Source organism: Bos grunniens, chromosome 3, assembly GCF_055505025.1.
Source record: "Bos grunniens cultivar Pamir isolate PY7600 chromosome 3, Bosgru_T2T1.0, whole genome shotgun sequence".
Classification (NCBI taxonomy): Eukaryota; Metazoa; Chordata; class Mammalia; order Artiodactyla; family Bovidae; genus Bos; species Bos grunniens.
Window position 1 is genome coordinate 102,840,606 of NC_141167.1, and position 21,994 is coordinate 102,862,599.

The 21,994-nt window shown below is 44.2% G+C and overlaps 1 protein-coding gene and 1 long non-coding RNA gene across 3 annotated transcripts in view; one reads left to right on the forward strand and one right to left on the reverse strand.

Annotated features, from left to right (window-relative positions):
• Window positions 1–401: 401 nt before the first annotated feature.
• Window positions 402–5,214, reverse strand: S100A11 (S100 calcium binding protein A11). Its single transcript, XM_086392736.1, has 3 exons — window positions 5,121–5,214; window positions 1,704–1,856; window positions 402–720 (listed from the first exon to the last, which is right to left on the reverse strand). The coding sequence occupies exons 1-3, from the start codon at window positions 5,121–5,123 to the stop codon at window positions 565–567; spliced, it is 312 nt and encodes a 103-aa protein (XP_086248862.1). The 5' UTR covers window positions 5,124–5,214; the 3' UTR covers window positions 402–564.
• Window positions 5,215–5,876: 662 nt separating this feature from the next.
• LOC147376477 (uncharacterized) overlaps window positions 5,877–21,994 on the forward strand; it is a 34,287-nt gene continuing 18,169 nt past the window's right edge. Inside the window, exons 1-2 of one of the 2 annotated variants that reach the window (XR_015161017.1) lie at window positions 5,877–7,600; window positions 16,036–16,350. This is a non-coding gene — a long non-coding RNA (uncharacterized LOC147376477). Of the gene's footprint in view, window positions 7,601–16,035; window positions 16,351–21,994 lie in introns of those variants that run through there. The other variant, XR_015161016.1, reaches the window with a different exon arrangement.

Below are 21,994 nucleotides of genomic sequence, written 5' to 3' on the forward strand. Positions count from 1 at the left end.
GAATTTCCCTCATCAAGTTTTTGAAAAGAATTTGGCTTTCAGAAAGAACTTTCTTTTGGTACTCTCATAGCCCTTTGTTTATCCATTTATTGTTTCCCTCAACTAAAAGTAACCCCTGTAAAGGCAGGACCTTATCTGTCTTGCTGACTGTATCCTTGGAGCCTATGACCGTGCCTGTAGTAGAGTTGGACAGACACTTAAAGAGTGAATAGTGACAAGTGACATCTATCGGGCTGAGTAATTTAGAGATGATTCTCTTGGTATCATTAGTCATGATTATGGATACACCAAAGATACATATTTATTATTCACTATGCAACTTCTAGTAATTGTTCCCATCAATCTAATTTATATTCCTCCCAGTCTTCCCCATCTCTCGCACAAATTTACCGACTCCAGTGTGTGTTTTAAAAAACAATATTGTTTTATTACTAACAGGAGTGGCCTTCCTGGGTAGGTGGGTGTGCTGGGCTCAGGGTATGTTGGGGCTGTGAAGAGCAGATAACTGAGAGGCTGGAAAGAAAGGGAGTGCGCCTGGAGGCCAGGCCCAACGGCTCTTCCAATTTACTTCTGGGAAGAGGCAGACTTAATAAAGGATTCATGGCAAGCAATGGCCAGGCCACCAATAAGATTAAGAAATTCTTGGAAATCTAGCTGCCCATCAGAGTTGAGGTCCAATTTCTTCATCATGCGGTCAAGGACACCAGGGTCCTTCTGGTTCTGCAAAGATAATAATAATGACATTAGTACCTTTATATTGTTCTTTCTAAAATGTTTTTAAAAATGTCACATTTTATTCTCACATGTGAGGCACAGGGTAGGGGTCACTAATTTTCCCACTTGTCAGACACAGAGACAGACTCAAACAGATGAAGTGACCGGCCTAAGCAGAAGACCTAGGACTCAAATCAGCTTTTTCTTTTCTTCTAAATTAACCATTTACTTAAAAAAATTTTTTTTTTTTTTGGCCGTGCCTCATAGTCTGTGGAATCTTAGTTCCCCAACCAGGGACTGAAGCCAGGCCCTCGGCAGTGAGAGCCTGGAGTCCGAACCACTGTCCAGGGTTCTTTCTGTTACATCTGGGGATTACTCAGTTTTGTAAAATCAGTGGAAAACTTTTCCTAAGTGTCACATGCAACTCCAATATACAAACTACATACAAGTGGAGGGATCTGAGGTAGGAAGAGGACAGCAGCTGATGCAGGGCCTGCTTAATCAGCCTCACCCTCCACGCATCCTAAACCCCAACCCCTACACACATTTACAGCCACTGGTTACACACAGCTACTTAATTAACTTAGAAAATCAGTCTGTTAATTGCTATTGGCTGCCATGTCAAGTGGTGCACATATAGAATATTTAGAATATTATTTCCATCACTACAGAAAATTCTTCTGAACAGGGCTGCCCTAGTGGCTTTGGGGTGGAGGAATAACATTTGAAAACTCTTCTATTACTCCATTTACTACTTTGTAAACCATCTCCTTAAATGAAAAAAAAAAAAAAAAAACACCACTGTTCCCTATGTTATATAGAGTTTGATAACTCTGATTTTAGATCACATGTTAGTCAAAAGAAGAAGAAAAGATCCTTAATAGCCATTCAGAGCTCACTCAGCCCTGGGGGCTCAGCTGCTGTCCTTCATTCCCAGCCAGCCTTCTGTCCCGGTCTTGCAGTCTGGGGTTGGGGGCTGGGAGCACTACCTTTGTGAAGGCACCCAGCTCTGTATTCATGAAGATCAGAAACTCAGCCTTGGAGAGTTTGCTGTTGTTACCATCCCTTCCAGCATGCTTTTGGAAAACAGCAATCAGAGACTCGATGCATCGTTCAGTCTCCGTAGGGCTGGATACTTTTGCCTTTGAGGGGGAAAGAACAATTCAGGATTCAGATAAGGGGAGGATATCAAGAGCTCGGTGCTGAAGAACACTCCAGAGGATTTCGTCTCTTCATTTTGGGTCAAAGCAGTTTCCTAAAAGATGGGTCATTGTTTGGGGGCTAAGGGGTTAAGACAACCACAGAAAGTCACATTCTGTGAGCTTCTTCCCCATATCGCCTCCTGTTTATTCCAGGTGAAAATGCTGGTATACTTGAAAGCAGTAGACAGACTAGATGAGCATGAGGTGACAGGGTTTAGTGATACTTTTAGAACGTGTGGGTAAATATATGGATATTATATACTCACAAATATGAAACCCACCAAGCATTGTGTATTAGATTAAAAAATTCCCTATTTTCCAAAAGTATATATTGAGGTTACTGTGATTAGTTAAAGGACATTTCTTTTTAAAGGAATACTGAATTCTCAGGACTCATACATTTTCTAGAAAAAAACTAAAAGTATAGTTACCCTGAGGCGTGAGAAGGGAATTGACCTGGCAGAGCTACTTCTAGAATCTCAGCCTCCAGGTTGCTTCCTGCACCCTTGGCCTTTGCTCCTTCTATTCCCAGATGCCACTAATTCCCACAGGAAAAGCTCATGGAACTTCTCTGGTCACTTCAAACCAGAAGGTTGATATGGGGGCTCTGATCACAGTTGCCACTCACATAGCTCCTATGGCATTTACGGAGCTGAACCACAGGTGTGGTCACACCAGAAGGAGCAGGAGATTCATATCCTATTCTGGGCTCTGCTTTCCTTACGAGGGAAGTCTTCAAGGAAATTCTGTCATACTCTGCCCTTCATTCCAGCCAGCTCCTGGGGCCCCAGACGCGAGGAGCTCGTGGGCTCCCCCTGGTGGATAAGAGCAGGAACTGAAGACTTTCTGGAAAACTTGATGGCCACACCCTTCCTTCAAAGCTTTATCTCGCTCTGGAGGTTAACAATGATGGTGACTTTCGCAATGTAGCACTTATCCCGTTAATTTGTTCATAGGATGGACTCCCTGGAGCCCAGAGCTGGAGGCTTTCAGGACACATAATTTACATGCTAAGAAGCACTGATGTGCCTAGCTGCCATTCTCCTTCCCTCCTTCAGTCTCTCCAGGTGTTTTAACCGCCTATCCTGGTGCTCACTGCATCCTGGAACATCTATAAAGCCCTTTCTGGAGGTGGGTTCTAGAGAACTCTATAGGAGATGGATTATTCCCCAACAGTCACGTTGTCAGGACTTTTTCCTTTAAGAAAGTGTTGGCAGCCTCAGAGTTTTGGTGAGAAACAAAATACCGCAGCCTAGAAACAGATGTGTTTGCACAACAGTTTTTCTTATCAGGAGTGCAATCTCACAGTAACATCAGATTACAGGAACAAGGTTGACTGGGAGGGCACACCAGATAGGGTAGAACGTTCCAGGCTGAGGAGCCAGGGCTTTGTGATCTTTTTCTAGACCTAAAGAAATATCCTCTGACCCTTTTCTTTGTAGAATTCAGGCTGCTTTCATTTTCCAGTTTCAGTGGCTTTCTGCTTTTCTTTTTTTCTCTCCTTAACATCAACCTTGACTGAATTTTTTTCTCCTTGAAATCTGTTGCCATCAGCTACATGGAGAAAATTAAAACCCCCTGCATGTCTTCCCAGAGGTAATTTTCCAGAACAAAAATACAAATATCAAATTACCTAAGTGGAATTACAAAATTTGTAGTGCTGGAGGGAACTTTGGAGAGGATTCCCCGGCAGAGAGGCCCAGAGACAGGAAAGTTTCGCCCAAGTTGGAGCAGTGGCTGAAGGAGGAGAGAAAGCGATCTCCTGCCTGGATGGAGGCCAGTGCTCCCCATCACTGCTCCCCATAGTTCTATTTGATGGGAACGATGAGAGGAAGGAGAAAACAGCATGATAAATGGATGCTGTAAAAGAGCTTATTAGTAAAAAATGCGTGCTAAACACTCATTTGAGAAAGTTAAAGAAAAAAAGTAACACTTGAAAAAACAAGTATTGCAGTTCTCATTCTTAATTCATGCTCCCTTTCCTTCCAAGGAGCCCCGGTGGCATTCTTTCTTCCGGGGCAGTCATTCCAGGCCTTCGCCACTTGGTGGTGCTGGGTCTGCCTTTTCTAGGTTCCTTGAGATTTTGGTCCCCCACTTTAGCGTGGAAAGAAGAAAGAGCAGTGGAGGATACAGACTGGCACACTAAAGCAGGGGTTAGCACACGTGTTCTGTAGGTGCCAGACGGGATATATATTAGGCCAATGTGGTCCACTTGGTCTCCATCACTCTGCTTTTGTAGCAGGGCAGGAACCACACAGAGAACTCATGAAGGGGCGTGGCCGTGTGCCAATAAAACTTTTTACTTACGGACGGTGAAGTTTGATTTTCATATAATTCTCAAAGTATTAGTCTTCCTTTGCTTTTCTTTCAACTATTTACGTAAAATCCACTCGGAGTTCGTGGGAGCAGAGAACCCCACTTGGCCCGCGGGCGGAAGTTTGCTGACTCCGTGAAAGAGAGGCCAAGGAAGACGCAGGTTTTGGGGGGTGGATTAATGCAGGTAGAAAGAATTCACAGTGGGGCTGGCAGGAGTTGAGAGAAGAAAAACAGGCGACGGAGGAGCGCCTAAAAAGACTGGGTTAAAGGGAAGAGGGAAGGAGGAGGGGGCTTCCCGGAGCCGGGTCCCTCCCACATTCCTGGCCGGGCTCCGCGGGCTGGGACCGGCTTCAGTTTCAGTCTCCGCGTCTAGGCCGCTTGCCCGTCGTTTACTGAAACTCCGATTTCCCCTCTAGGGCTCAGACCTATAGCTCTATAACTATATGTAACTGCAGCCACCACGCAGAATTCAACCCCCCGTGTCGTTAGGTCGTACCCCGGGCTCCGCGGGCCCCGCCGGCGAAGGGCTTCCGGCACCGGCCGAAGCCCCTCGCCCCGTTTCCCGCCGGGCTAGGGGCTCCGCGCCGGGCGTGGCTCGAAGTGCACTTCGTCTATCCTAGCCCCAGACCTCTGCGGAAAAACAAGAGCCTCCCGATGCTACCCCGAGGCTGTGATTCCAGGTATAATTTAGGGCTTCTTCCTGCCATCTGCTGTTCTCTGATGCCCTCCGGTAGATTTATTTGTCCAGCTGTTTCCTGCCACGACCACTTCAAAAATCAAAGATCAAGCCTGGTGAAAAGTAAGCCGTGGCTGTAATTTTCATGTAAGAGGAATTTACATAAAAGAAGTTTTCATGTAAAAGGAAGACAAGTAAAAAGCGCGGCTTACCATGTCGGAGAGGAGCGAGGCGCGAGGATGCGAGTGGGGAGCTGGGCGGCGGGCACTGGGCGGCGGGCCGGGTCTGCGGCCTCCCCGGCCGGCCGCACCCGGCTCCGCCCCGCGCGGCTTCCTCCTGACTCACGCGCCCCCTCCCCCGCCCCCCCCCCGCTCCGTAGATCCGGGCTCGTCGCTGTGGCCTTTGTTTGCCAAACGCGCAGTTTCACCTTAAAACTCACACAAAACCCCATTGTCCTCACGGAGCCTTAAACAATCTCTCTCTCCCTGTCTTGTGAACAGTGAAGATGTTGGTCTTTTCTGAATTTAAACTTTTGCGTAGCGGTCTTTGGGAAGTCTGTTCAAGTCCACGGGTCTTCCATGTACGAGCTCACCAGCTATTTCTGCTCCTTCCTAAAGGCGGCTGTGCTAAGTCACTGCAGTCGTGTCCGACTCTGTGCGACCCCATAGACAGCAGCCCACTAGGCTCCCCTGTCCCTGGGATTCTCCAGGCAAGAACACTGGAGTGGGCTGCCATTTCTCCAATGCATGAAAGTGAAAAGTGAAAGTGAAGTCGCTCAGTCGTGTCCGACTCTTACCGACCCCATGGACTGCAGCCTAACAGGCGCCTTCGTCCATGGGATTTTCCAAGCAAGAGTACTGGAGTGGGGTGCCATTGCCTTCTCCGCCTAAAAGCGGAGCGATCCCTTTAAAAGACTAGCAACTCGGAATGTTGACTATAATTGCAGAGTACATGTTTCCTAGAAACCAGGGCTGTCTGTTTTTTCACACTGGATGTAATTAACGGACTAAACGGTGATGATTTGTGCAAACTGGAGCATCATTGTCTCAAATGTCTCTATAAACCGATTAAGAGTTAAAGCAAGACCCTACACCCCAAAGTACTGCAACGGTGCAGTACGACCACAAACTACTGACCCGTGCAAGTCGGGGTCTTACCTCTGTGCAGTTGGCAACGGAGTTGTATGAAGAATCAGAAGCTCTGGATTCTGATCCTGGATCTGTAATTGTTTAGTCGCTAAGTCGTGTCTGAACCTTTTGCGACCCCATGGACTGTAGCTCGCCAGGCTCCTCTGTCCATGGCATTTCCCAGGCAATAATACTGGAGTGTGTTGCCACTACCTTCTCCAGGGCATATTTTCCAGGGTCTCCTGTCTGTTCAGGAGACGCAGGATGGAACGTCTCCTGTGTAGATAGGCTGATTCTTTACCACCCAGTCACCAGGGAAGCAGGTATCTGTAATTACTTCAAGGCAACAGTTTTGGCAAAACCCCTCAGTCCTCTGAGCCTCCATTTCCTTACCTGTAAAAGTAGGTGCCCTTTCCTTTCCTACTGCACAAGATTGTTATGACTATTAGATAAAAGGATGGTTTTGAGAGGGCTTCAAGAACTGAAATAGATGAGAAAGGAAGATAAAGGGTTGCAGGGCATTGTGTAAACTGCTTCCTGACATCTCTTTTCTTGCAGCCTCAGCTGGTCACTTCTGAAGAGATCTTCATCTCTTCTCACCTACACCAGACCACAGTTTTAGTTATTCTTGAATCCACTTGAAAGTCTCACCTGAGCCTCAAACTCAATTAAAGAGATACTTGTTTTCCCTGAGTCTATTTCTCTCCTATCCTGCTTATCTCTGCTAATGATACTGTTATTCTTCTGTTCTCCTGACTGGAGAGTTTTGGAGCCAGGTTTGGACTCTAAATACCTTTCTTACCCCCCAAATCTTATCAAGTGCTAGGTACCATCAGTTTTATTTTCTCTCTCGGATCTGGTTATATTCTACCTCCAGGGTTCTAGTTTAGGTTTTCATTCCCTCTTTCCTCCAGTTTTCTAATTGGTCTCTTGCCCTCCAGTTGTTGTACTGACTGTTAAAAACACATTTCTCTACAGTACAGCTCTGGTTAGTTGCTTGCTTAAAAATGAAACACAATAAAAGAACCAAACAAGATGGCTCTCCAATGCCCTTCATATCAAATCCAAATTTAGCTTCTATCTGCCTTTGAAAAACCTTAATCAATGAATGAATTCTTCAATTTATTTATTAAAAAAATTCATTTTGAAGACTATTTTGTGTCAAGCTCAGTGATAGACACAAGAGATACAAATACAAATGTGATATTAGTGGCTGCCTTTGAGGTGGTCTGTGGATAGACTGTGGGGTTTTCCCATTGACTTAGCGGTAAAGAATCTGCCTGCAATGCAGGAGTTGCAGGAGACACAGGTTTCATACCAGGGTCAGGAAGATCTCCTGGAGGAGGGCAAGACAACCCACTCCAGTATTCTTTGCATGCCATCTTTCCTTCATGTCTGGAGAATCCCATGGACAGAAGAGCCTGGCAGGCTACAGTCCACAGGGTGGCAAAGAGTTGGACACGACTGAAGCGACTGTACATGCTTGCACATGGATAGACTGTAGACCTACAGTATTTTGAGGGATGTTCCATGGATGGATGCTGGGATCCACATACACCTCAAAGGTATGTGTAAAATTTTCTGCCTAAGAGAACTTCTTCTTGGGGAGGACTCATAACTTTCATCTGATTCTCAGAAAAATCTATGATCAAAAATATTAAAGAATCATTAGTCTAAATTATTCCATACCTGAATCATGGGACTTCCCATATCACACCCCTCTTTAAGGGAAAACACCTTAAACATGTTTATCTCCCTCTGCTGAAAGTCCAGCCAAGTTGGTAAATTTTTGCATAATTTGACCCCGTGCCCACTGTCATAGCTGACTGGATTGAGTTTAACTCTAGGCTCAAGGACTGCCATTCCACAGAATGGACAGTATTGGATGTTTCATGACATGATATGAAATAGTGAGCTGGGACCATTCAGCTTTTTGGAAAGCTGAAATAAGAAACACATACAAATTAGGCATTTAGAAGAGCTGAAGCTGAACATTTGGATGGAGAGAATCATGAGGTCATGACAAATAAAAATTATGAAGAAGCAGACACCATAAATAAGTAGATGCTATGACATTTGGAAAGAATGTGCAGAATAGTGTTCTTATTCTTCCTGAACCTGGTTGTCTAGCTTTCCTGATTTCAAGTAAGGCCTCAATTCTTTCAGTAACTCCCCTGCCCCATGAAGCAGCTTGAGTGAAACCAAAGAAAACAGCTGAATAAAATAAATATGAATTGTCCAGAACCGTGTTGGTGGATCAGCTCTGCCCAGTGAGGGCTGCCTGTGGTAGCAACTCCCCTGCATCATGATGAAAGAGATTTTCTGTCAAAAGAGGGAGCGTTCAGGAAAGATGGAATGTGAAGTAGATTTGGCAATATTGGTAAACAGTGTGTCCAAGTGAAGGGCTAAATGCAAGCAAGGAGCTGAGGATGAGTGAGGGCTGGTAAGTTGATACCAAGAGACAAAAATGAGGTAGAGATTAGTCAGTTTATTCAGGAAATAAATGTGGGGACTTCCAAGGTGCAGGGTAATTCTTATGTGCGACCTGAGCTCTATGCAGGGCTTGGGCCGGTTCCTAAATAGACACATTGCTGCTACTGCTAAGTCGCTTCAGTCGTGTCCGGCTCTGTGCGACCCCAGAGACAGCAGCCCACCAGGCTTCCCCGTCCCTGGGATTCTCCAGGCAAGAACACTGGAGTGGGTTGCCATTTCCTTCTCCAATGCATGAAAGTGAAAAGTGAAAGTGAAGTCGCTCAGTTGTGTCTGACTCTTCTTGACCCCATGGACTGCAGCCCACCAGGCTCCTCTGTCCACGGGATTTTCCAGGCAAAAGTACTGGAGTGGGGTGCCATTGCCTTCTCCGAAATAGACATATTAGACAAACATAATTTCCGGGTGTGACCAAGGCACAGTGGTACTGCCGGGAAGGAAGTGAGTGGTTAACTCCCGAGGAGCGAGAAAGTGTCGTGGAGACAGTGATGCTTGAGTTGGGTAGTGAAGGATGAATAAGAATTCACCAGGTGTAAAATAAATAAATAATTCATCAGGTAGATGGGCACAGTTGAAATCAGTACAGCATGATATGTATAACATCTTATCTGTATGAGCTCTAGCAAGTCATTTAGCTGCTCTGTACCTCAGTTTCCTCATCTATAAAGTGGAGATAATAGAGGTGCTTACTTCTGCTGCTGCTGCTGCTGCTGCTAAGTCGCTTCAGTCGTGTCCGACTCTGTGCGACCCCATAGACGGCAGCCCACCAGGCTCCCCCGTCCAGTGGGTTGCCATTTCCTTCTCCAATGCATGAAAGTGAAAAGTCAAAGTGAAGTCGCTCAGTCGTGTCCGACTCTTCGCAACCCCATGGACTGCAGCCTACCAGGCTCCTCCGTCCATGGGATTTTCCAGGCAAGAGTACTGGAGTGGGGTGGTTAAAGATGAAGATGTAATCATGTAAAATGCTTAGAACATAGAGCATTGTCTTCAGAGGAAGGCTTTCATAACGGCTTGAGCCAAAGTAATCACGTGTGGGACTTCCCTGGTGTTCTAGTAGCTAAAACCCCATGCTAACAATGCAGGGGGCCCAGGTTCAATCCGTGGTCAGGGAACTAGATTCCATGTGCCACAGCTGAAAGATTTTTCATGCTGCAACTAGAGATCCCCCATACTACAATGAAGATAGAAGATCCTGCATGCCCCAACTAAGACCTGGTGCAGCCAAATAAATAAAATGAATAAAATAAATTTTTTTTTTTTTTTTTAAGTAGCAGGGGTGAAGCATATGTGTATTCTCAGTACCTGAAGGTGGGTTGGTAGTCCTGGGCTTTGTGTATACTTAGCTGTTCAGTTGTGTCCAACTCTTTACGACTCTATAGATTGTAGCCCGCCAGGCACATCTGTCCATGGGATTCTCCAGGTAAGAATACTGGAGTGGATGTCATGCCCTCCAGGGGATCTTCCCAACCCAGAGATCGAATCCAGGTCTCCTGCATTGCAGGCAGATTCTTTACCAGCTGAGCCACCAGGCAAGCCCAAGAATACTGGAGTGGGTAGCCTATCCCTTCTCCAGGGAATCTTCCAGACCCAGGAATTGAACTGGGGTCTCCTGCACTGCAGGTGAATTCTTTACCAGCTGAGCTACCAGGGAAGCTCTAGGTATCTGCTGCTGCTGCTGCTGCTGCTAAGTTGCTTCAGTCGTGTTGACTCTGTGCGACGCCATAGACAGCAGCCCACCAGGCTCCCCCATCCCTGGGATTCTCCAGGCAAGAACACTGGAGTGGGTTGCCATTTCCTTCTCCAAAGCATGAAAGTGAAAAGTGAAAGTGAAGTTGCTCAGTCATGTCTGACTCTTAGCGACCCCATGGACTGCAGCCCACCAGGCTCCTCCATCCATGGGATTTTCCAGGCAAGAGTACTGGAGTGGGGTTCAAAGAGATAAAGTAGAATGACAGCTGACAAAGGCTGGAGAGAGGGAAGAAAGGAGTTGCCATTTAATGAATATAGAGTTTCTGTTTTGCCAAGATGAAAAGAGTTCTGGAGACTGGTTGCGCAACAATATGAATTACAACAGATCACCTAACGATGAGGATTTCAACTGTGCAGATCCACCTATATGTGGGACTTTTCAGTAGTAAATACTTCAATACTACATGATCTGTGGTTGGCTGGATCCTTGAATGTAGAGCCATGGATATAGGAGAAAGTGCAGATACAGGGGACCAATAAGTTATATTCAGATTTTCAACTGATAGAGGGTTGAAACCTAACCTCCACATTGTTTGAGGGTCACCTGTGCTTACTGCTGTAGAACCATGTACTAAAAAATAGTTAAGATGGTAAATTTTGAGTTATATATATTCAACCACAATAAAAAATGCAATCATGATCAAACCAGCAATACATATGCAGGAACTAATGTCTGAGTTACACCATTTGGATCATGTGTATGGGGCAATAGTAAATGTGAGGCCAGAGGTGTGGGATTGAGCCTGGAGAGAGAAGGGTCAGATCACTAAGGGCTATGCTTGGAAATTTGGATTGTATCCTGAAGTTTATCTATCAAGAACCACTGATGATGTTAAAGCAGGATAGTGACTTGATCCACTTCATCTTTTGGGAAGTATAGAAAACTTACTGAGAGGAGAGAGACTAGAGGCAAGAAACATATAAGGATATAGATGCAGTAATCAAGGCGAGATGGCCATGGAGATGGGCAGGGAATTGCCAGGTACTGGGAAGGCAAAGGCAATCGAACTTGGCCTCTGCCTGGATGTGGAAATGGGGTGAAATCACCCTAGGAGAGAACAGGATTGGGAACAGTCACATTTACTTACAGCTTTTCAAATCTCTCTGCCTCACCTCGGGAACTTTGCACATCTATCTGTCTGCAATAGTCTTTTTCTTACCTTAGTTGGCTTGTTGACAACAAACTACCACAGACTGAGTGGCTTAAACAGAAATTTATTTTCTCACAGTTCTGGAGGCTGGAAGTCCCAGATCAAGGTACTAGTTGACTCAGTTCCTGATCAACTCTTTTCCTGGCTTGCAGATGGCTGTTTTCTCACTGAGCCTTCACATGGTGGAGAGAGAGAGTTCTCTCTCTTCATTTTCTTATAAGGCCACAGTCCTATTGAATTAGGGTTCCCCTCTTATGACATTTAAGCATTTAATCATTTGACTGTAATTACCTCCTAAAGACCCTGTCTCTAATACAGTCAAATTAGGGGTTAGGGCTTTAACCTATGGAATTTTTTTTGTGTATGGGGACAGACACAATTAAGTCCATAGCATTATCTATCCTTCATACAACTTAGAAATCATCTTCTTTAAGCATTCCTCTTTCTCTAACAGAGTGCTAGGTATCTATGGGAAAAAGAAAGAAAGAGAAAGCTAACAATAAAGCCCAAGACTGCTGTCCTTGGAAAGGCCTTCTTTCAAGGCTGGATTTTGGCTGGCGTCTTGGAACTTGGATTTCAGGAGGGTTTCCATCTGTTCCCTCATTATGCCTAAACTATTGGTACCAACAATGTAGTTTATGCCAAGCATCTGCTTTCCTTCTGGGAGTATTGATTTTTTTGGTACACGCTAGTGAGAGCAGGAGATGTGGTTGAATACCTGGGTCAGGAAGGTCCTCTGGAGTAGGAAATGGCAATCCACTCCAGTATGCTTGCCTGAAAAATTCCATGGACAAAGGAGCCTGGCGGGCTACAGTCCATGGGGTCACAAAGATCTGGACACGCCCACGGACAGAGTATGCCTGTGTGACCAGCCTCCTGCAAACCTCTTGAGTGCTGAGATTCTCTCGTAGACACAACTTCACATGTGTTGTCACAATTCAAAGCTGGAGGAATTCAAGATGTTCTGTATCCATTTTATGTTCTCCCTTAGCTCCTTGTGTCATAATTCTTACCATACTCTGCTGTCATTTTCTGTTCACTTATTTCCTCACTAGACAGCAAGATACTTGAGGGCAGAGCCAGTATCCTACTTACTACAGTGTTCCTGGCATTCAGTACCTGCATCAGGCAGTTATGTAAGGAGGGTCAGTACTTACAGTGTGCAGAGCTGTCCTGAGCACTGCCGCTATAGTGCTGAACAAGGCAGGTGAAGTCTCTGTTCTGATGGTGCTCAACCGAGCTTTTGTGATTTAACCAATACTTACAGAATAAGGAGGAAGATGATCCACCATAGGACAGAAAAGAGAAATGACTGGGGAGGCGACTCAGAGCCTTCTCTGGTGTCATCAAGTCCGTGGAAGAGAGACTTTCAAGATGGAGAGGGTGGTCAGCAAGGTGAAAGTCTTCAGAGAGACAGAGTACAATGAAGGTTGAGATGTGTCCAGTGCATTTATATCCTTGGAGACCTTTGCCAGAGCAATTTTAGGGGAGGGGGAGGGGAAACGCAAGTGCTGTGGGCTGAATGGGAGATGAAGAGTGGGGACAGGGAGTATGGATTACTTACTTGAGAAGGTTGACTATGAATGGAGGAGAAGTGGAGTGTGGTCAAAAGGGATCTCAAACCAAGGGAGGATTTGAAAGCATAAACACCTTGAGTGAGTTCACAGGCTGTGCAGAAGGAGTTGCCAGAGTGAGAAGGCAGATGTACAAGGTTGAGAGGATATGAATGATAGAGCAAGGGCTCAGAGGAGCTATGGCAGATGAATTACTCCACAGAGTGGAAAAGGGGGCAAATGAGGAGTGAGGCTATAGGAGGGCCATAACTTTAGGAGGGCTGCAGAGGGATATCTTTCTGGATAACCTTGTTGGCACATGAAGTGGGGGATAAGGACCTCCTTGACAGTAGCCATAGGACATCTTTGAGTAGGTTCTTGAGTAGGAGACTTGAGGAGGTTCTCAATGGTCTCAGAGGGAAATGGTAACAGGAGCTGACTCAGATGGTAGAGTGGGACAAAAGCTTAGGAAGTTATAATTTTGCAGTGACTCTAATCTCCAGGGTTGTGATTATGTGGCTGTATGGCTTTCTCCTGGTGTGTTTAGAATTCTAGTCATCGGATCCAAGAGAGGGTTGTGAAATGGATTTAGGGTTAAAATTTTACAGAATGGGTGTAACAAAAGGATAAGGCAGTGAAGGAGTTGAGGCTGTGGGTGCGAAAACAATCCACTTGATTGGGCATTGAGTACAGGAAGAAAAAGATGGGAACAAGGACATGGAAGGTCAGTGGGCACAAAAAATTTCTCCGTAAAATCAAAGGATAAGTTACATGGAAAAGAGGGATGGAGATAGCTGGGGATGTAAGAAGTTATTGGGTGCGTGCTCAGTTGTGTCTGACTCTTTGCGACCCTATGGACTGTAGCCAGCGAGGCTTCTCTGTCCACAGGATTCTCCAGGCAAGAATACTGGAGTGGGTTGCCATGCCCTCCTCCAGGGGATCTTACCGACCAAGGGATCCAAGCAGCATCTCCTGAGTCTGCTGCATGGCAGGTGGATTCTTTATCTACTGAGCCATCTGGGAAGAAGTTATTGGTATAAAATTACCTTCCGATGAGTCTAGTAATTTGTAGGTAGAGCTCTTATGATAGCAAAATCCAAGCATGGCTTAGGGCCTTATTCTGACTGCAGTGTATTTGGAGTGAGCAGGAAGGAAGAAGGTCAAGAAGCTGGGAGGGTAGGGGGCTGGGAGGATGAGCCCTGTCAGTGCTGAGCTCATCCAGGATGGTGAGAGGAGCTACAGTGGAGAGCAAGGTGTGAATCCAGTTATGACGTCTGACGTGAAATAGGTATAGGACACTGATAGACTGTAGAAAAGGGTCTCAGAGTGTCACCTACCACTTTCCTTTATATGCTCTATGCTTTAGCAAGTGGAACCACAGTTTACCACCCAAAGGCCCTCTTCTTTGGCTGTTGCTCAAGCTTTCTCTGCTTTTGAAACATCCTTAGTTTCAGTTCTCTCTGATGAAATCCTAGGCTCCTTCAATGAAGCTCCTCCTTCATGAAGATTTTCTGATTTCAACCACTCACTTTTATCCTCCCATAATATTTTGTAATTTATTTTTTTGTGTGTGGGGGAATTTAATATTCTGCTGTATGTTAAAGGGTTTTATGTTAATAGATTTTTTTCCTGATAGCATGTGTGTTCCTTGCAATTAGGGATGTATCATGTTCATCCTTGTGTCATTCATAGCCATTTGCATGTGGTATCAACTGGTGAGTGTTCATGGGATTGAATGAATAGTATGATTTCAGAGTAGGGGCTGAGTTTGATTTCAGTTCAGTTCAGTTCAGTTGCTCAGTCGTGTCCAGCTCTTTGCGACCCCATGAATCGCAGCGTGCCAGGCCTCCCTGTCCATCACCAACTCCCACAGTTCACTCAGACTCACGTCCATCGAGTCAGTGATGCCATCCAGCCATCTCATCCTCCGTCGTCCCCTTCTCCTCCTGCCCCCAATCCCTCCCAGCGTCAGAGTCTTTTCCAATGAGTCAACTCTTCTCATGAGGTGGCCAACTCTGTGTAATTTAACATTCAGGACAATGGTAAATAATTGTTCCAAGAATTACTAACTCTTTGTTTTGTTTTTCTTTCTGGAGAAGGATCTCTAGATATTTTTGTTAAGGGTCTTAAATTTATATAAATTATTATTGAATACCAGGCCCTCTGCTAGGGTCTGAGGATACGAAGATAAAAAGAATCATGGCTCCTGCCTTTGAGGATCCTCATATTGAATTTGATTAATAAAACAGGAGTGGGATCCTTCCAAAAACTGAGCCATCTGCATCAGAACGTGTGCACTCAGTCTCTTGGATGAGGCGCTTCCAATTTAAGTCCTAGGCTAGAAGATTTACCTCTTGAAGGTAAGAACTGTCAGGGGAGATCTGTTGATTTCTCCCATAATCAACAGCTCTTGCCCAGAGCACTGAGGCCACATTTACAATATTAAGGAATGACCCCACAATCTCTGAGGCCACTGTGGTGTATATGGAAATGCTGGACAAAGAATTTAAAGGCCTGAGTTTGAGTTTTAGCCCTCTCCCTAGATAAACTTTTTGTTTGCTTGTTTCTGAGCTTCAGTTTTCTCATATGTAAAATGCGGATAGTAATTATGGCGATAATAAATATTAAAGGACTCTTCAAATGGTATTGTGTTATATCAGTGTTAATTGCTACGTGGAGTAAATGAAAATGTGCTTCTAGGCTCTGCTTTGCAGATCTTGGGTGTTACTATTGTTATCACTCAAGCCCTTCCCTCTTCTCACTTCCTGTTGCCTCTGATTGCTGGCCTTCAGTAACTCCCTCACTTGTACTGCTGAAATGGCATCATCAGAGCAGACATGGAGTTCTGTGCAAGCTGGTGGAAGTTCACTGCCTTCCTCCATTGTCTGCACACATCTACGCTTTCCTCCACATTCTTCTAGAATGGTGGCTGGAAACCACTGAAGTCCTCCACAGAGTTGCTTTTAGTCTCCAACTGTTAGGGGAAGCACACTGACTGAAACCGCCCACCCTGGCCAGGCACCATAGTAACCATTTGCATGCGTTGTTTTACGACAGGAGGTCCTGGTAAGGAACATGGAACTAATATGCCACCACCAACCGGAAGAGTTTGGGAAAGGTCAAAAGGAGACACCACATGTCTGACCACCTCCCAGAATCCTTCTCTCTGGCATCCATCTTGGCTGAACAAGGCATGCACCATCAGGAAGGACTCTGAGTCAGAACGATTGGCTAAATACAACCCGGAAACTAGGCCCATCACCATAAAACCCAAGACTGAGCCACATGGCAGAGCTGTTCTCCTGGGTTCCCTTACCCTGCTGCTCTCCACCCGGGTACCCTTTCCCAATAAAATCTCTTGCTTTGTCAGCACATGTGTCTCCTCAGACAATTCATTTCCAAGTGTTAGACAAGAGCCCAGTTTCGGGCCCTGGAAGGGGCCCCCCTTCCTGCAACACAACTGCTGTTAGCAGACGTGAGAGATTTCCTCTTTCACAATGTCCCACAGCAAGTTGTTGCATGTATGTGATATTTCTACTCCCAGGAGGCCACACCATATCAGATCCATGTCTGATCCATTGTGATCTGAATGTGTCATCAAAATAGTCTCAGTGAATCTGTATCATTCAGTTTTTCGTCCAAACTTTTCATCTTGAATTCAAGATGAAATTCTAATTCCAGTTGTTTTTTTTTTCATTATTTCCTTTCATTCACTGCAAACTCTGGTCAAGTGGCAACTTTCACTGTTGTCTGTAGGCAGGGTTGATTCTCTAATCATTTCTCACTGGTTCATTCACACTAGTTGTTAAAATATTGGTGTTCGTCTCTACCAGTTGCTGAATGTCCTCTCTTCTTGCCTGAATGCCTGAGTGCCATTCACCTGAAGCCCCAGCCACTTGTCCCTCTCCTGGGCCACATGATTCCCATAATCAAGTAACTTAAGAATTAATAGATGGAGTAGTGAGGGTCTCTGGGACTCGCTCCATCCTGGTAGCCTGGCCACTGTCCTGATTGGTCAGTGTTCTGTCACAGTGTGAATATCTTCCAGTCTTTAGGAGCCCCACAATTTTCCACTTAATGATTTTTTTTCTTGTGTTCTCTCCTTTAGTCTGGAATGTTTTCCTCTGTCTTATGTCCAAATACCTGTATGAAGACTTAACTCATAAAGAACCTTCTCCAGGAAGCCTTTTACTTATATCTTCCAACTAAAAAGGATCTGTCTCTTCATTGATCTACCACAGCCCTTTATCTGCACTTTTCTGTGGCATATGTTACAGCCTATCTTAAATTATAGCTATTTAAGTATGTGCCACATTTTTTTCCCTGTTACACTGTCGACTTCTTGAGGACCAGGTCTACTATAATTCCATTGTGGGGGGGCACAACCCGCTCACCCTAAATGGCAGTGAGTCCTTCCCCTACTAATACTCTGGGTCTAGGACATGGTGTGATGGGTTAGTAGTAGGCAGGGGGACTTTTATGTGACAAATGAAGAATTTACAGTTCTTGTGGTCTGCATTCAATGGTTTGACATTTTTGTATAGTGAGACTTCCTTCTGTTTCATCTTTCCCTGAATCCCATACTCCTACCCTCCGGCTCTTGGAAGGCCTAAGAGTGGGCAGGTTAGTTCAGCTCTGTTCCCAGGCTTTAGAGAGAAAATATATGAGTTAGGGTGCTTTAGGGGTGAAGACAACAGGAAGTTGACTTAAGACAGTTTAAAGACCCATGAAATTATTTTTTGTCTTGATAACAGGAGGTCCCTGGAGCAGAAGAGGCTGCAGGGCTAACTGATTCAACAGCTTAGTGATGTAAGAGGGGATAAGATTCTTCTATTTTTTTACCCCGTGATCCACCTTATTATTATTGTAATCCTAGGTGAAACATACAGGGTATGCATTTCCTTGTTCACACCTCAGGAAGAAACTTGTTTCTCTTTTCCAGAAACTCTGCACAGGGCTCTCTTAAATCTCATTGCCCTAAATGGGTTAGGCCTGTCTATCCCTGTACAAATAGATGGCCAAAGGGATGGAATTACCTCGCTTAGCTGAGACAAATTGTTTGGGGATGGAATGGGTTTTGTGTGGCTGTGTTGGGAGATTGTATTTTCCAAAAATGGCCATAACACTATCTGCCCTCCCACAAGCTCTTCTTACAATGTGACTCACAGTCCTCCCATCAAGAGGTAGGATCTTTTCCTTTTTCTCTGTAGTTCCCCTGGCATTCTGTGATGACCTGGGAATGGGGTGGGGAGGGAAGCTCAAGAGGGAGGAGATATAATTGTGGCTGATTTTTGTTGTTATATGGCAGAAACCAACACAACATTGTAAAGCAATTTTCCTTCAATTAAAAAATAAATTAAAAAAAACTGGTAGAATCTATATTTTCTCTCCTTGAACCTGGGAGAGTGTGTGGTGACTACTTTGGAAGTGACTCTATAGATTTCTGAGTTTTGTTGTTCAGTAGCTAAGTCATGTCCAATTCTTTGCAACCCCACGAACTGCAGCACACTAGGCTTCCCTGTCCTTTGCTGTCTCCCTAAGTTTGCTCAAACACATGTCCATTGAGTCAGTGATGCCATCCAACCATCTCATCCTCTGCCACCCTTTCTTCTTTTTGCCTTCAATCTTTCCCAGCATCAGGGTCTTTCCCAATGATTCAGCTCTTCTCGCCAGGTGGCCAAAGTATTGGAGCTTCAGCTTCAGTCCTTCCAAAGAATAGTTAGGGTTGGTTTCCTTCAGGAATCTTGGTTTGAGCTCCTTGCTGTCCAAGGGACTCTCAAGAGTCTTCTCCAGCACCACAGTTTGAAAGCATTGTTTCTTTGGTGCTTGAGCTTCTTTGACTTCTGAGACTTGATGTTAAAAGGTGACATGGCGTTCACCTGCTTCTGTTTCGGGATGCTCACTCGAGAAACCCAGGCACCATACTGCGAAGAAGCCCAGGCTGCCTCCTGGACAGACCCATGTGCAGAGGACCCACCAGCCAGCACTAAGTAGCCAGCGTGTGAGTGAGTTATCTTGGAAATGGATCCTCTCGCCTCAGTCAGACTGCCTCGCTAACACCGTGTAAAGCAGAGGAGGGCTGTCTTATAAGCCGCCGTTTTGGAGTTGTTTGTTATCAGCAATAGACGCAGGAACTGGGGTGCACTGTAGAAACAATAGTATTTCCTTAGTGCTTTCTCTGGTGTCTCACTCTTTTTCTTGATGAATTGGTTAGATATCAAGGACAAGGCTTAAAGTGAGGAAAGATTTAAAGTCTGAAAGGAAATTTATTGTTTAGCTCAACTTATTCACTCTCTGGGATTTCTATATGGGATTTGGGGATTCATGCTTTATAACAGGGACTTTGCCCATCTCCCTCAAGAAATTGCAGTGGAAGATGGCTGATTGTAATTGGGGTGTTCAGGATCCAAGGAAAATCATCATGATGAATATCTATTCCCAAAAAAGATCTTGCTGCATCTATAATAGATAGATGGCTATCTATTATCTTTATTTAAAATGTGGCCCATTCTGGAAGGAGTAAGCCTTACTAAGGAATCTTCTTACCTGTTTTTCTTGTTCTAGGAACCAGGGTCTTAAGTTGCTGTCAGAAGGGTGCACTCAACTCAAGTAAATATTCCCCACAGGAACTTATTTATTTGCTTTAACTGAAGATGAGAATGACTGAACTCACACTTTAGAAAACCCTATATTCAGCTTTTTAAAGTTAATTTTTATTGGAGTATATTTGCTTTACAATGTTGTGTTAGTCTCTACTGTACAGCAGAATGAACCAGCCATTCATATACATATATCCCCCCCTTTTGGACTTCCTTTCCACTCAAGTCACCACAGTGCATTAAGTAGAGTTCCCTGTGCTGTACAGTGTATGCTCTCCTTAATTCTCTGAATAAGTTATACATAGTATCAATAGTGCATATGTGTCAATCCCAATCTACCACTTCCTCTCACCTGCCCTTTCCCCTTTGGTGTCTGTATATTTGCTCTTTACATCTGTGTCTCTATTTCTGCTTTGTAAATAAGATCATGTATACCATCTTTCGAGATTCCCCTTATATGGGTTAATACATGATATTTGTTTTTCTCTTTCTAAGTTACTTCTCTCTGTATGATACTCTCTAGGTCCATCCACATCTGTACAAATGACCCAATTTCGTCACTTTTTATAGTTGAGTAATATTTCATTGTGTGTATATACCACATCTTCTTTATCCAATCGTCTGTCGATGGACATTAAGTTACTTCCATGTCCTGACTATTGTAAGTAGTGCTGCTGTGAACATTGGAGTGCATGTATCTTTTTGAATTATGGTTTTCTCTGAGGATATGCCCAGTAGTGAGATTGCTGGGTCATGTGGTAGTTCTATATTTAGTTTTTTAAGGAACGTCCATACTGTTTTCCATAGTGGCTGTATTAATTTACACTCCCACCGACAGTACATGAGGGGTTCCCTTTTCTCCATACCCTCTTAAGCATTTATTGCTTGTAGGTTTTTTTTGATAATGGCCATTCTGACTTGTGTGAGGTGATTCACATGAGTGAAAATTACAAAATTCATTGTAATTTTGATTTGCGTTTAATAATTACTGCTATTGATCATCTTTTCATATGTTTATTGGCTATCTGTATGTCTTTGGAGAAATGTTTATTTAGGTCTTCCACCCATTTTTTGTGAGTTGTTTGTTTTTTTGATATTGAGCTGGTTGAGCTGCTTCTATGTTTTGGAGATTAATACTTTGTCAGTTGCTTAATTTGCAAATATTTTCATTATGAGAGTTATCTTTCATCTTGTTTCTGATTTCCTTTGCTGTGCAAAGCTTTTAAGTTTAATTAGGTCTCATTTGTTTATTTTTGTTTTTATTTTCATTGCTCTAGGAGGTGGGTCAAAAAAGATCTTGCTGCAATTTATGTCAAAGAGTATTCTGTCTATATTTTCCTTTACATATACAGTTTTTGTAATGTTAACTCAATCATAAATATATAAGTAATAGAGTAATATGGTGATTTTGATGGTAACAAATTCTGTTTCTCTTAGGAATCTGACTAAACTTAAGTAGATGTGGTTAAAGGAATACTTGCTGTCTTGATCTTCTACTTTGTAATCTTGAGTTTGCTTATTTCCCTGAACTTTTATGTACCTGCTCTTTGCCTTACTGCCCCCATCATGTGATCCACATCGATCCCTCTCTGATATTCAAAGCTCTTACTGTGAAATCTTAGAATGTGTTGACAATTTCTTAAAGTTCAGACTTCAAACACTATCTTCACCAACTAATTTGCCGTTGCAGACTTGAACACTGCTGAAACATAGGAGGTGTAGCCTCTCTGTTGAGTGTATTTTGCAGTGTCTACTAAAGTGGCTTGTTCTTGGAACTGGCTTTCCTTTCTCTGCACCTCCTTTGCCCTGCAACCTGGTAACAGTTGAACTTGGGCAGAACATCTGATCCTTGGGCAGAAAGAGAACAACTTCTAGATTCCAAAGGAGAGAATTTCTCCTTTTTCTTCTCCACTGATCAAATGTGTAGGTAACTTCGGTTGCTGCCTGAATTATAAGATAGGACATCCCTATGACTTTGGTCCCTCTGGGTTCTTATTATTTAAAAGGTTTCTGTTATTTGAACCATATTCAGTAAGTATTTGTTGGGTGAATGAATGATTTTCTCTGGGTTAGAATCTCGGAGCTGTTTCCATTAGAGCTGAAGACCATGAAGCTCAGAGGGGTTGCAGGGACTGGTGAGGAGAGAGGCAGGCTTAGAAATAGGTCTTCTGGCTTTACTGAAAATACTTGCTCATCTTAGGACTCAACAGAGCAGCCCTTTCTTTCTGAAGGTACTCCTGCTGGTTCCTCCTGCCTCTCCCCATCCAGTAGAGCTGACCACTGCCTCCACAGTACCCTGATGTCCTTGATGGTTGCAGGCAGTTATTTATCTACATGTACATCTCTTCTTGTTGAGATTATAAGGTCCTTGAAGAGGAGGCCGTATCTTAATTGTTGCTGGTTTTTTTTTTTTTAAT